This window comes from Fukomys damarensis, unplaced genomic scaffold (genome assembly GCF_012274545.1).
Source record: "Fukomys damarensis isolate Sample0158 unplaced genomic scaffold, DMR_v1.0_HiC HiC_scaffold_28, whole genome shotgun sequence".
NCBI classification, from domain to species: domain Eukaryota; kingdom Metazoa; phylum Chordata; class Mammalia; order Rodentia; family Bathyergidae; genus Fukomys; species Fukomys damarensis.
In genome coordinates this window covers 32,868,909-32,885,039 of record NW_022900940.1, presented here as the reverse complement: position 1 = coordinate 32,885,039, position 16,131 = coordinate 32,868,909, and the positions used below count along the sequence as shown (strand labels likewise).

Below are 16,131 nucleotides of genomic sequence, written 5' to 3'. Positions count from 1 at the left end.
ATATATACACTATAATATAAATGTAAGCATTCTTTTTTATAGCATTAGCATTGTCATTGATCCATTTGATCACAGAACTCTGTGACATGCTGAGGTACTTGGTCTTCAGAAGCAATCTTATAATTCACAGATTAATTTTTTATCACTACAGCATCAACAAAATGGAAGCACAGATGCATGCAGTTAAGATCAAGAGGTACAGTGTTTCGTGTGTCCAAACACACGTGGGTGTGCTTGTGAGCTGCCTGCCAACAACACTAACTTTTGGGGGGGGTACAGGAATCAAACTCAGGACGTTGCACTTTCGAGGCAGGCGTGGTGCCACTGAGCTAAATCCTGGCCCTCACACTAACTTTCGATACCTTTAAGGGTCTCATTTCTTGCCCATCCTCCTCACTGTATAGCCCAAATTCTGCTTGACTTTGTCCACTAACTGTAACTTGGCTCTTATCTGTCTTTCCCTTGCCCATGGTAGATATTATCATTTTTCATTCCCAGAAATGCAACTCTTATCTATTTTCTCTTTATCTATTTCAAGGCAACTGGTATTTTTGCAATATGTAAGTTTCTTTTTTACAAACTGAGAGAAACTCCTTCTCATGAGGAGTGTTCTGGGTCTCCAAGGAGAGTGGGAGGGAGGAGGGAAAGTCTGAGAGTGAGGACAGACCGAGAGCAGACACATGGAGCGGGGGGGAAGCGGACAGATGAACACGTAGATGTGCATTGGTAGGGAATGGAAAGGTTAAATAAATAGAAGACCGGATGGAGGAACATATAGCTGGACAGATATATGTGAGTAGGTGAAAAATATCTTTATCATTCGGTGCTGGGTACAGAAATTCCTCTGAGGAGGGTATCAGCATTTAAGAGAGTATCTTCATTACATCTCTAGGCCTACGAGAGGAAGCTCACAAACATGTCCAGGCAAAAAAATCTGAACTGCTTTGCTAAAAACTGGAAGAAAATGTGAACTTCTGATGTACAGACTAAAAGGAAGAATTCAAGGAGATGGCAGATAAATTGAAAAGAAAGCAGGTAGTCAGGAACTCAGGAGGCTGAGACATGAGTGTCACTGAGAGTTGAGGCCAGACTAGGCTACACAGTGAGTTCAAGGCCAGCCTGAACAACACAGTGAGACCCTGTCTCTAAATAAATACATATTTACCTACAAAAGTATGTGCAAACTCCAGTTTTGCTGGGCACAGTGGTGCCCACCTGTGATTTCAGCTTCTCAGTGGGATTTACATAGGATCAGGATTAGGCCAGCCTGGGCAACTTTTCATCAGTTGCCCAAATAATGTCCTTTACAGCAATAAATAAATAAATAAATCCAAGGTCTCACTGTGCATTTGGGTCCTCCAAGAATCACAGACTAATAATACAAAGCACCTGCAAAGAACAGGGACGAACAGGCAGAAAGAACTTAGAAGGTAAGACCTGAATTACAAGCCCACGCTAAATGGCAAAGGGCCCGGGAGACAGTGCTCTAACCCGCTCCCATTGTAGCCATAGCCCCGACCTTTGTTCAAACCCTGGCTTAGGAATGGAAGGCAATCTTGTACTGTTTGAAGTCCGGATCATGATTAACATGTAAGTTTACTGGTTCTAGACGATGAGATCAAATCTGTACCGTACATAGAGACCCCAAGTTAATTGTCAAACTGTTTGCTCATCCTGAATGTCTTGGTGGCCTTTGAAGCATCCTATAGGTATCTGTTAATCATTGATGTGTGACTGCCAAGTACATGACTGCTGACCACCAGCTCAAATCAGCAGACCATTAACCTTTGTCCCCTGCCTGCAAGCTTAGAAGGTTAATCCCCCCTTCACCCCCTATAAAAAGGACCTCAGCCCCTGAGCTGGTGCTTCTCTGAGCCAGCTACTTGGTTCCGAGAGGGCCGTCTGGCGAGACTAATAAAGGTCTGTTTACCATCTAGCCTGGTGTGTACCTTCCTGGGTGACTCTCGTTCCTCCATTGAGCTCCCAGAGCCTCACTGAGCTATAAGACTCAGCATCGTGAAGGCCTTTTCGGCTGTTCACGCCCCTCGGATTGGAAATGAGACTGTAAGTCTTACAAGAACAAAAGGTCTGACACTTCTAAGAGGGAAGACGGGGCCAGGAATCTAGCTCAGTGGTAGAGTGCTTGCCTAGCATGTGCAGGGTCCTCACTTGATCCCTAGCACCGAAGGAAAAAAGATTCAGAGGAGAGAAAAGGATCAAGAAAAAAAAGCTTCCAACTATAGCACCATTCTGAGAAAATCTTGGCTAGGCCAAAGTGTGGCCTTTAAGACTAAGCTGCGAATCCCACGTTGAAGGGGAAAGCCCAGTTCTGGTGTCCCTGCCACGTTCAGTCACTGGGAGTGTGTCCTGGAAACTTCAGGGGCGATCCACGAGGGCTGCAGGTGGAGACTGTCAATCAACTCTGCTCCACAGGAGGATTTCTGGAGGGAGACCCAAGCCAGCACCTCAGTGGCCACAACATATGTGGAGTACTCAGTTGCTACATTGCTTTTGTCTTCCTCAGTCTAGAATAATTCTTACTCTGTCCTTATCTTTCCCGACCTTGATATGTCTACTAATTCTAGGCGTGGCGGCACACACCTTTAACTAGCCCTCTGGGAGCAGGAAAATCACCAAGAGTTCAAGGCCAGCCTGGGCTACATAGTGAGTTAAGGGCTAGGCTACAGTGAGACCCTGCATCAAGAAGAAAAAAGAGAGACCCTACACACAAACATGGGTATAGCTATAGTGCGAGTTTCCCCAACATCTCCAAATACAATCCAACAGTGGGATTTTATTCTTATGCATTTTATTCTTCTTTCCACATTTACAACTCTCTTCCCTATCAGGGAGAAATCTCACACCTATTGTCCTAAATATACTGACTTACCTGTTCAAGTTCTCTGTTTGTAACTTAACCCCCAACTACCCAGCGACCTCTATTTAGGCTCTGACCAGTGTACTCTGACCATCTTGCTTGGCCACTTCCCTCCTCAGCCCCCAATGTTACAGTTTTGAATGGCTAAGTACTTCTTTTACTTTCAATTCAGGAAGGCTGGCACAAAATCATTTTCGGCTGCTAAAGACCCAAAGAGCCACAATGATCCTCCTGCCTCGGCCTCCTGAGCAATAGGATTAAGGACACGTACCACCATGCCCAGCTTCTGTTACTGATTTTATGTGTGTGCAGTACTAACAATGGAACCCAGGGCCTCATGCATACTAGGCAAGTGCTGTACTACTAGGCTACATCCAGCATTTTTTCTTTTTTTTAGGATGAGACATTCACTAAGTTGCCCAGGCTGGTAATCCTCTGTCTCAGCCTCATAAGTAGCTGGGACATGCATCATAAGTAGCTGCAGATATGTAGCACCTTGTGCAGCTTGTTACTGATTTTTAAACATCTATAGAAAACTAGGAAGGGAGGTATTCTCATTTTGGTACATCAGAAATTTCCCATAGATACTTGATAATGAAACATTGCCATTTCTACTGAAATCAGATTTGTGTTTTTATTAGAACCAATGCAATGACATAGGAAGTCGAAGTGAGAGGTAATACATGGTATAACCAAAATATGTGCTGAACTCCCATTTTATGGAGTTCTTGAAACATTAACCAAAGCAATTAGACAAGAGAAAGAAATAGAAAGGATAAGGATAGGAAAGGAAAAAGTTACATTATCTTTATTTGAAGATGATATAATCCCCTACAAAGAAGACCCAAAAAGATTCACCAAAAACTCTTAGAATTAATAATCAACTTCTGTAGCATAGCAGGATACAAAGTCAGCACTTAAAAATCAATAGCATTTCTGCACACCAGTAACAAACCCACTGAGAAACTAGGGAAACAATATCTTTCACAATAGCATCAAGAAAAATGAAATACTTGGGCATTAACCTAACCAAGGAAATGAAAGACCACTACAATGAAAACTGAAGTACTCTGAAAAAGGAGATCAAGGAGGATATCAGAAAATGGAAAGATATTCCTTATTCCTGGCTACACAGAAGCAATACAGTCAAAATGGCTATCCTTCCAAAACTGTTATACAGATTTAATACAATCCAAATCAAAATACCAATAGCACACCTCAAAGAACTAGAGAAAACAGTCCTAAAATTCATGTGGAACCAGAAAAGACCTAGAGTAGCAAAAGCAATTCTGGGCAACAAGGGCAAGGCAGGGGCCATCACAATCCCAGACTTAGAAGTTATACTACAAAGCTACAGTGATTAAAACAGCATGGTATTAGAAAAATAAATAAATAAAACAAAAACAGATGTGTGGATCAATGAAACAGAATGAGGCTATGGACACAACTCCAGGCACACTCATCTACCTTATCTTTGACAAAGAGACCCTTTTGCTGGAGGAAAGATAGTCTCTTTAACAAATTTTGCTGAGAAAACTGGCTATCCACATGCTAAAGACTGAATCTAAACCTATCGTTCATCATGCACTAAACTAAAATCAAAATGGGTCAAAGATCTAAATATTAAAACAGAAAAAAACTATTAAAACAATCAGCTAGAAGACAAAAGAGGTGAAACTCTTGAAGACTAGGTAGGCAAGACTTTCTGAACAGAACCCCATTGCACAAGAATACCCAGAATCCACAAATGGAATCATGGGGGCAGGGATTTTGCTCAGTGGCACTGCGCCTGCCTGGCAAGCACAAGGTTCTGAGTTTGATTTTTGGTACTGGGAAAAAATGGGGTCACATCAAATAAAAAAGCAAAGCTCCTGCATAACAAAAGAAACCACCAACAAAGTGAAGAGGCAACCTATGCAATGGGAAAAAAATTTTGCCAGCTACTCCTCAGAAAAAGGACTGGTATCTAGAATATATAAAGAATTCAAAGGGCTGGAGATTTAGCTCAGTAGCTCCATACCTGCCTTGCAAGCACAAGATCCTGAATTTGATACCCGGTACCAGAAAAATAAATTAACTACTTAAAAAATAATTTAAAAATTAGATCTCTCAAATTTAAAGGCCCAATCAAAAAATAGGGATCTGAAATGAACAGGCCCTTTCTCAGGTAAAAAAAGTACAAATGGTCAATACATGAAAAAATGTCCAACATCCACTGGCCATTTGAAAAACGCAAGTTAAAATTACACTGAGATCCCAACGATGAATGTAACTGTATTGTATACTTAAAAAGTACCATTAAACTCAATAAGATAAAAAAAAATTACACTGAGATTCACAAAGAACTCCAAAAAGAACAGCTATTATCAAGAAATCTACCAATAACAAATGCTGGCAAGGGTGCAGAGAAAAAGGTACCCTTCTTCATTGTTGGTGGAAGTAGAAACTAGTAAAACTATGGAAATCAGTATGGAGATCCCTCAAAAAACTAAAAACAGAAATTCCACTTGACCCAGTGATTCCCCTCCTAGGCATCTTCCTGAAAGAGTTAAAGACACCATACCACAGTGATATATGCATACATATATTGCCATTAATTCCTCTCACTTCCATTTCCAACACACTTAGCACATCGTTTTTGCCACTTGCCAAAGCAGTTCTGAAAGTTCTCTTTAGTGACCATTTTTACAAGGTGTGAGGAAAAAAATATAGCGAGTGGGGCCAGGGAATTTAGCTCAGTGGTTCCTCCACCTGCCTCCCAAGCACAAGGTCCCAAGTTCGATCCCCAGCTAGTGCGTGCTGCTGCCAGGTGCCACACAGCAGAAAGGCAGCCTTGTAAAAACATCCCAGCGTGTCTTCACACACCTTATTCACCAGACCTGGCTCTTCCCCAAAGTTAAAATGACCATGAAAGGTAAACATTCTGCATCTATTTAGCACATCAAGGTAGCCATGACAGCACTTGAAACCAGACACAAGAGAACTTTCAGGACTGTTTTAGAAAGCAGCAAGACCGATATTATCCTATGTGTGTTAAAATTCGGGGAGAGTATGAGATGATTAACAGCAATGTATCTTACTGCAACAAGCTTTCAAAGCTTCTTAATAGTCACTGTATTGTTTTTAATAACACCTGGCACAAAATGATCGATCTGACGTCTTCCTAGAAAAATCCAGTGACGATAATGATAAATACTTATGACTAATCAGAATTCAGCAAGGTGACCAAACACAGGGACAACAAAAACAATGAGAACAATATATGGAGCAGTTTCCAACCGAATGATAAGTTAAATAAATGTGAGTTATTTTCCCATTAAGTGTATTAGTACATTTAAAGCAAAAGATACACTTACATTTATCATTGCGATCTTGTACCTTTACACGATATGTCTTGGTTCTTATTTTTTCCCCATGCCCCTGCCATAATGTGAATTTTAACAATGCCTAACAAATAATGATCAATTTTTTACCAGCTGGGTGTGACAGCTGTTCAAAATGAAAACCAAGTTGGGTACAGTGGTACATGTCTGTAATTCCAGCACTCTGGGAGGCTGAGGCAGGAAGATGACAAGTATGAGTCCAGCTTGGAAAATGTAATGACTCAGCAAGATGCTATTGTTTGTTTGTGTGTTTGTTTGTTTGTTTGAGACAGAGTCTCACTATGTAGTTCAGGCTAGCCTTAAACTCACTATGTAGCCCAGGCCAGCCTTGAACTTCAGGCAATCCTCCTGCCTCAGCCTCCTGAGTGCTGGGATTACAAGCATGCACTACCATGCTAGACTGTTTTCCAATTCTTTTTTAACTTTTTGTTTTTATTTGTACATTTGCTATAGAAAATGATTCGTCATGGGGCATTGGTACTTGCATAACACATCTTAAAGCTTTCTCCAATTTCAAGATCTAATTCACTCTTCAGCATATTTTAACCTGAATTTTTCCATTATGCCACTTTTTCTTTTTTTTTTTTAGTGAGGAAGGCCATGACAGCCTATTATGCCATTTTGTTGTTGTTGTTTTTGTTTTTTTTAGGCAGGGTTCTCACTTTGTAGTTCAGGCTGGCCCTGAACTTACTATGTAGCCCAGGCTGGCTCAGACTCACAGTGATCCTCCTGCCTCAGCTTCCTGAGTGCTGAGATTACAGACACGTGCCAGCATATCCAGCTATTACGCCATTCTTTTTTTTTTTTTTTTTTTTTGGTACTGGGGATCAAACTTGGGTCCTTGTGCTCGCAAGGCAGGCAGCAGAACCACTGAGCTAAATCCCCAGCCCCTATTACGCCATTCTAATGATGCTAATTCCCTTAATAGCCAAGTTATATGCTGTCCTACTTGCCCTATCAAAGATGTTTTGGGAAGGCGCTCTTCTCCATCCTGACTTTTCAGTAGGAAGAATGCGTGAGTTGGGAGGAAGCAGAGGTTTTGGAATGAGGTATCTGCTTTGGAAACTAGAAGCTAAGTCTTTTTGTGTGTGTGTGTGTGTGTGTGTGTGTGTGTGTGTGTGTGTGTGTGATCAGATCTGAAGACATAAACTGCGGAACCAATTCAAAAACTGGAAGCAGCAAGTCAAAAGGCAGTGGCTGGGGAAATCCAGTGATGGATCCAGAAAGCAAAATGGGTCAAACACAAAACACCGAGTCCCGAGGGGAACAAAAGCCCATAGATGACACAATTCGGCAGAAGCCCTGTGACCTCTTTAACAGTTGTATTCTCAAATTTCAGTTTGTGGAATCTTTTATTCCCAGAAGCCTTAAAAATGCCTTCTTGATGTTCTATACCCTACTCTCAGACCTGCCTCTTCCTTCTCCATTGTCTTTCCTATTTAATCATCCTGACTTAAATTATTAAAAATACATTTGCTGACTATTGTATGGAAGGCATTGGGATAAACCATGAAGGTAAACAATAAATATGACACAGATTTTGCCCTTAAGAGTTCACCTTATAGCAAGACCTGTCAGGTAAAGGTACAAGATCTCAATGATGAATGTAACTGTACTGTATACTTAAAAGGTGCCAATAAACTCAATAAGATTTAAAAAAAAAAAAAAGTTCACCTTATAGGCAGGAGGACTGCCTGGAGCTTGAGGCCAGCTTGGGCTACAATACAGGCCCACCAAACTCATGGGGAAAACCCTCCAAAAAAAAAAAAAAAAAAAAAAAAAGTTACCTTTCTGACATCTCTTCTGTTGTCTGTCTCATAAAATTAATTTTTCCCAAAGTCTCTGCCTGCACCTTCCCTAATCCCCATCCACAGCTTCAAGTATCTCACTTACCAATAGTTTCCCCAGCTTCTTTGCAAGCTATTTCCAACCCAAGATGGCCAACACTAGATATTCCTTTGCCAGCACACCTAAAAATTGTGGAAACTTCTCAGTTACAGTCAGCGTCCCTCATTCTCACCATGTAGATAACTGGATGCCCTTTCTTTAAACTATCCCTTAGCTGGGGATGTAGCTCAGTAGTAAGCACTCGACTGGCACATGCAAAGCTTGAAGTTTGAGCTCCTACACAGCAAACAAAATTTCCAGAATTGCACTCTCCTTTATATTCTTTATATTTCCACGTTCACTTCACTTCAGTCCCTCATTACATTGGAAGGGCCTTCTAATTTCCTACCTGGCATTCAAAATCCTCCCCTTCCAGTCCACTATTACCACTGACGTGAAATTTATCTTTCCAGGGCTGGGAATATAGTTCGGTGGTAAAGTTCTTGCTCAGTACACATGAGGTCCTGGATTCAATCCCCAGCACTGCAAGAAAACAAAATCTTGCCGGACATGAAGGTGCACACCTGTAATCCCAGCACTCAGGAAGATGAGGCAGGAGGAATGCCAGGAGATCAAGGCCAGTCTGGAGTACATAGTGAGTTCAAGGCCATCCTAAACTATATAGCAAGACCTTGTATCAAAAATAATTGATTTTTTAAAACATTGTTCCAAAAGGAAAATTGTATTTTCTTAAACTTCTTAAAATCCACTACTGACCCTGGACCCATATGTTTTACCCTGCATCCCAAACCTTTAGATTCCTTCTTTACCTCTCAACACAATGTTGCCTAAACACCATTATTTATCTCTCCCAAATACAAGAGCCTTTGGTCATCCTCAGTGTCTTTCTTTGCTCAAAATACCTTATTTTTCTTTTTGTGGCACTAGGGATGGAACCAGAGGTTCTTGCAGGCTAAGCAGATGATATACCATTGAGCTACAACTCCAGTTGTTCCCTTTCAATGTCAGCCCAAACATTACTGTCTTATTTAAGCTTTTCCAGTCACCTCTGAACCAAATTATAAATATTTCCGTTCAGCTATATGTGTAGGAGTGTTTTCTCCCAGCTGGGCCTGGTGGTACATGCCTGTAATGCCAGCACTGGGAGGCTGAGGCAGAAGGATCACCATGAGTTCCAGGCCAGCCTGGGCTACACAATGGGACCTTGTCTCAAAAGAAAAAGAGAGGAAAATAAATAAATAAATACTTAAAAAAAAAAAAGAAAAAGAGAATTTCCCCCCTAGTACTGGGGATAGAACTGGAGGTATACTACCACGGAGCTACAGCCATGTCTCCTTTTAATTTTTTATTTTTTATTATTGTTTTATTTTATGTATTTATTTATTCCTTGGTACCGGGGATCAAACTGGGATCCTTGAGCTTGCAAGGCAGGCAGCAGAAGCACTGAGCTAGATCCCCAGCCCACCTTTTATTTTTATTTTTTTAGGTAAGGTCTCCCTAAATTGCCCAGGCTGGGCTTGAACTTGTGATCCTTCTAATGCAGTCTCCTAATTAGCAGTTATAATCTCCACACCTGGCAAGAACGCATTTCTATGAAGGAAGCATAATATTTGTAAGGGCCAGGGATTTAGCTTAGTGGTTCCACCACCTGCCTCACAACCTCAAGGTCCTGAGTTCAATCTCCAGGACCCTCCCAAAAAACCAGATTTGTAATTATTTAGACACCTGGATAATATTCATTTAGGTCTCTGTCTCCAGCACTAGAGTGAGCCTAAACTAAAAAGGCAGAAATCACATATTTTTCATTTAGTAGTATCCATTTTGTAGTACCAGCACAATGTCCACTACAAGTCTTTGTTGAAAGTAACAAACTCACGGAGCATACAATACACAGGAAAAAAATTTTTTTTCCATTCATAGTATGAATACTTGGGTAGCATATGAATCTGAGCTGGTGAGAGGGTGACAGAGTGAAGACTAAGAAATTAAACAAAGGTTCAAGGAGAAAAGGAAGATATTAGAACAACCACTTTTGTGCATAGAAAACAAAGGTCACATCTAGGAAGGACGGTAGGGAATAAAAGGCTATCAAAGTAACACCTGCAAGGTTCAGTGGGGTAAGGGTATTAGAACCAGTGAAATCTTTGTGATCTGTCTCCACAAACCCCAACAAGTCTTTACACTTTTATCATTTCAGTAAAGACATGGCTATACATGGCTCATAGAGAAGTACAAGGGGGCCCGGGATTTAGCTCAGTGGTTTCGTCGCTTGCTGTACAAGTCCAAGGTCCCGAGTTCGATTCCCGGTACCAAAACAAAAAGTACAAGGGGGAAAAAACTTACAGTTGGCCAGCAAGGTATCCGATCAACAAATTTCCCAGAGTATATGGGTCTGATGCGGTCTGGAGGTTCCACTCCTGGTTCAAGAGTTCCAGCCTCTTCCGGTTGCTGGGCAAACTGGCACTGCGGCGGTTCTATTACCAAACCCACCTGGGGCTCTATAATCTGAGTTTCATCTGACTCCTCAGCGTGGGGTAGGCCAGTGTCCACCTCCACGGGGGGCTTCCCCTCTGTGCTGGGTTTCATCACAACACAGATAGGTTCTTTCTCCAGTTCCGGTCTCCCTTCTAAATCTAAAACAGGCTGTTTTCCCATTGAAGGCTCTATCCCTTCAGGGCCACTGGCCACAGGACCTCTTCTGTTCCCTACAGCCCGTGGACTTCCACACGCCATGCCCAAGGGACCACGTGCCAGGCAACGCTCATTTTCCAATCCCACCCCTCTCCCTGGTAACACATCCAGGGGTTTTGCTTCCTGTAAAGCTGAGACCCTGCTGACCCCTAAATTGCCTCTCCCCGTGAGAGTACTAGCAATAGTCTGTTTTTTCGATCCCATTTCAAGCTTCTTGCCAAGAGGAGATTTTGTTTCTGGCGATGCCATCCTGTCCTTATATTTATTGCTAACTCCAGGGTTCTCCCTCCATTGGGAATCTTCTTTTCCTAATCCCATTCCAAGCCCTAACTCCGTGGCAGATTTTGTTCCCACAAAGTCCCTCTGGTCTCCCGAATCATCCTTCTCTTGGGTGCTCCCGAACGCAGTGCTCAGGCGACGCTTCCCCTCAGACACCCTCGTTCTTCCGTGGGCGTTCATCTCTAACGGGAGAGCGGTACTTAGCTCCGGGGAAGTTTTCAACCCCTTCGGAGACTCCACTCTCACGAAAGAGCACACCTCCACTCCGCCCACCTGCGCCGCTTCCCGCCTGCCCAGAACTCTCCGCGGAATTCACGGAAGAGTACGCGTGTGTGTTCACCCGGTTACCTGGGAAACAGACGGCGCGGGGCGGGCTTGGCGCGCGATTCCTCCTCCGATAGGCGCCCCGCCCACCTCTCGTCCCACCCACCGCAGCCCCAGCCCTGCCCTCTCTCCCTGCCTCGCCGGCTCTTCCCTTTCCTTCTTTCTTCTTTCACTTGTTTCTTTACAAGATTTGGAGGGCAAGAGTAAACGGTGTGGATTTGGGCACTAGAGCAAATGCTCACTAACTTCTCTTTGGTTTCCCAGGCAATGCAGTCCTGGTAGGATGGTTCATCCATTGCTTTTTTCCCTGGTCATTGGTCTCTTAATTTTACTGTTCATCTGGAAACAATAGCTTTCCAGCAGCCACCACTTCTTTTAGGTCCTAACTTCTTTAAATTTCAGTAGTATTAAATTCTGCTATTATATTTGACAGCTATGATATAGAAAATCTAAAGTTCTTAAGTACACTTAAACTTTAATAACTAGGCTTAAAATCATATTTAAAGTGAATATTTTAAATTTGCGATATGGGGCTGGAGGTGTAGCTCAGTGTAGTTTCTGAATTTGATCCTCAGCCCAAAAAATAACATAAAAAAGTATGAGCTACGTTAAATAAAAATGCATGTTGTATTTGTAAAATACTGTAGCAAACCCAAATTTTACTATGACATGGAATTTTCTTTAAATTGGGGTTAATATTTGTTATGTTCTGCACAGAGATATTGAACACCTAGCATAGAATTTGGATGGAGGCCGGGCGTGGTGGCACACGCCTGTAATCCTAGCACTCGGGAGGCTGAGGCAAGAGGATCGCTGTGAGTTTGAGACCAGCCTGGGCTACACAGTGAGTTCCAGAGCAATCCGTAGTAAGACCCTGTCTCAAAAAACCAAAACCAAAACCAAAAAATTGGATGGAATTGAGCTGGGTGTAGTGACACATGCCTGCAATCCCAGCACTCAGGAGTCTGAGGCAGGAGGGGTGTCCTGAGCTTGAGGCCAGCCAGAGGAAATAGATAACCATCAAGTGAACTAATAAATAAGATCATTTCAGGGCTGTGGAATCTAGCTCAGTAGTTCCACCACTTGCCTTGCAAGCACAAGGATCTGAGTTCGATCCCCGATCCCCAGTACCAAAAAAAAAAATCATTTCAGATAGTTGTAAGTGCTATGAAGAAAATGGGATGCTGTGAAAGAAAACACTTTAGAATTCACTGGATTATAGAAGTCTCTTCAAGCCAGGTATAATGGCATATGCCTGTAATCCTAGTACTTGGGAGGCTGAGGCAGAAGGATAGTCATGCGTTCAAGGCCAACCTGGACTACATAGTGAGTCTCTGTCTCAAAAAAAAAAAAAAAAAAAAAAAAAGGTCTCTTCAGTAAGTGACATTTTAGCTGAGCCCTGAATTATGCCCTCCAAAAACACAAGTTGTTGTTGTTTTTAACTTAGATAGGTTTGGTGCTGGGCATTGAACCTAGGGCCTTTGGCTTGTTAAGCACACACTACCACTGAGCCACACATAAGCATTTTAAACATGCGTAGCTCAAGTTCCCACAGCCTTGTTCTCACTGCCTGACACCAGCCCATAGGTTAACAGTTACCATTGGGTTTTCTGTCCCCAAAAAAATTTTAAACTGTCTCAGATTGTCTCGTATGGTTAAAAGTAAACCATTCATTACGATTTATTCAAAAAAAGTATTCAACTACATAAGGGAAGGAAAATTTCTACAAGAGAAAGCAGAGGATATGGAGTGGATGAGTAGTTGAAGAAAGCCAAGTACTAGGAATTTGTGATGGGGTATTTGGAGATTTGAGAGCAATATAAGCACTAAAAGCAGTGTCTATGTCTATGACATAATTTAGTCCCATCCATTTCGTACCTTGTTTTAAAATATTCTATCATCTACTGGGATCCCATCTTTGACACTAAATATATAAATATCACTCCTCCTCAGTTGTATGGGGTTAGGAAAAAGAAAACACAGGCATATTGTGAGTAACAATACAGCAGCAAAACTTTACTGTGGCATTTTAATTTCTCTAAAATTACCATTAGAGCACATTAGAAGCACACCCAATTACATATACATGGAGAGAGAGATAGCGATAGAAAGGGATCTGTCCAAGAGATCCATTGTCAGTGGATCTTTAGAAAAGCTGGCCATTGAGTCCTCACCCTCCCAGGCAAACATGATGACTAAACTGTAAAATAACCTTCACTATATTGATGAGGGAGGTGAATTAAGACCAAAGCAGTAGACATAAATGAATGAGGAAACAATATTCTAGAATGAGATGGAGAGTTATTAGCAATTTATAAATTTCTGCTTCCCATTATGTTGTGAGTTCTAAAGTCAAATGTTCAACATTTTAAATGTAATGAAATTCACTGATATGATTTATAACAAAAAAAGGTCTTCTTTGAGGAATAGTAAATAACTGATGATCCCAGTCTCTCTTTTTTTAATCCCAGTCTTTAAAAACTTTATAATCCAAGTTCAATCCCCAGTACAAAAAATAAATTAAAAAATAAAAATAAAAACTTTATAATCCTAAGGGAATGGAAGACTAAGAAAAGGCTAACTGTAAAATAAGACGGATTTTGGAAGCATTACAAAGATTAATTCTTGCTCTAGGGTCTCTTTTCTATAGTGTGAAACTACAGAAATAATAAAATCCTGTAGAAGCATCCTTAGATGCTTCTAAAGGAACTGGCATCCTGGATGAAGTGAGACCAGCATTGATGGGCATTAATGGTGTTAAAAGACAGAACAAAGTGATTAAAGATACCAAGGTGAGAACACACCGCCAATATCCAGGAAATGGGGTAGACACCTCATGGTCAGAGGACAAAGCAAAAGGGAAGAGAGGGAGGCTATCTATATACATAAAATGAAAGAAGCATGAGTTGGAATGAGGGTTGAAGAACTTTATAGTTAACAAATAATGAGACACCATTAAACTTTAATTTTTTTCTCCAGCACTGGGGATTAAACCTAGGGCTTTCACACAACCTATATCCCAAGCCATCTTTTTGAGACAGGGTCTTCTAAATTGCTAAGTTGCCCAGGCTGGGCTCCAACTTGTGATCTTCCCGCTTCAGTCGCCCAGAGTGTTGGGATTACAGGCATCTGCCATTACTCCCAGCTATCATTAAAATTTTTTAAGATTGACTAAAGTATAGAGATAGAAATATGCATTCATTCCCCTTCACATGAACACTACCATTGCTCACACATTGGGATTAGACCTCAAATTTGGAATCAGAGACTTTTTGATTATAGAAATGGATGATGAAACCTTTATGAGGTAAGAAATGAAGACTCAGCAATGACACTGCGGTCCCCAGTTTGAGTGATTAGGAAGCTGTTAATGTCAGGCACTAAGCAAAAGCAGTTCGGAGCAGAATAGGTTTGGTTTGGGACATGCTGTTGACATGACAAAATCAATGCGACCTACCCTATTTACTAATTCTTCTTGGGATTATCCACACCCTAACGTCATGACTAATATATCATATTCAAACACCTCCTTGGGGCTAAGGTGTCACAGACACCACGTACATATGACACATTCTTCTCTGGTATTGGGGAGTTGATCTCAGACTGGCTCTTCAAGAGTTCCTAGCACCTTCGTTGCACAATGTTGAATGTGCACCCACAGGATGCTTTGGCCCAGGTATATTTCGAAGATATCTATTCCCTCACAACAGGGACACAAATTATACACTGCAAACCGAAAAATAACCCTTATTCTGAGGGGAAATCAATTTCATTATTTTGTTTTATTAAATTACAAAAAAATTTTTGGCTTGGTTTCAGATGTCTTGCCAGAAACTGTCTTTAGAGTGGAAATTACCCCCCCCCAATTCTTTAAAAATCATGTATTAAGTAGATCCGCTGTGAAGAGTAATGAATATCTTGGGCTGTATTTCACGAAAACCCTAAAAACGTACGTTCTGGAGCCAGCCTGCAGGTTAGAATCTAGCTTCATTGCCAAGCGTAGTGGCAGACGCCCTGTCACCCCAGCACTTGGGAAGCAGAAACCAGAGGATTCCGGAGAGTTCGAGGCCAGCCTGGGCTACAGAGCGAGGCCCTGTGTCAAAACCACAAGCAAACAAATCCCCTCGCAAAAAAAAAAAAAGAATCCAGCTTCATCACCAAATAAGCATGATCTTGAACAAGTTACTCAATCTCTTCTGCTTCAAATTCCATACCTGTAAAATAAGAACGCCTCATTCATTAATTCCACAACCATGACTTAAGACTTCAAACTCCCGGGCACTGTGCTGCACACGGGCTTACAAAGGTGAGACAGTTTTGGGAGTTTAATTCTCTAACGTAGAGAGAGAAACGATGTTCGTTTCAGAATAGAAGACTTGAATGGGTTGTTTTGCTTTTTGAGACAGGGTGTCTCGCCATAGTTCAGGCTGGTTTTTGAAGTTGAGGCCTCAGACTGTGTTCTAGGACTTGCTGCTCTTTGTTGACCCCACCCGATCCCCAGGAAGGAAGGGTCCAGGTCTGTGAAACAAGACTCAGCCCCTCGGGCTGAGCTGTCAGGACCGAGGGTTTGTGAAACAGAGAGAAAGGGGAGGTCTGCGAACCGATACTACAGGTAACCTCAGGGTCCTACCAGGCCCCAGGCCACCAGAAGTGCTCCCGGCCCGCCCCCAAAGCAGGGCAGACGGGGAGACCCCGAGCCCAGCCGCCCGGAACCTCCGGATCCCCGCC

The 16,131-nt window shown here is 42.0% G+C and overlaps 1 protein-coding gene across 1 annotated transcript in view; it reads right to left on the bottom strand.

Moving 5' to 3' along the window:
• The window catches only part of Efhb (EF-hand domain family member B), a 53,716-nt gene extending 42,316 nt beyond the window's left edge, over positions 1-11,400 (bottom strand). Inside the window, exon 1 of the mRNA XM_010612817.1 lies at positions 10,453-11,400. Coding sequence (XP_010611119.1) covers positions 10,453-11,259 — 807 coding nt within the window. The 5' untranslated portion in view covers positions 11,260-11,400. The remainder of the gene's footprint in view (positions 1-10,452) is intronic.
• Positions 11,401-16,131: the final 4,731 nt, after the last annotated feature.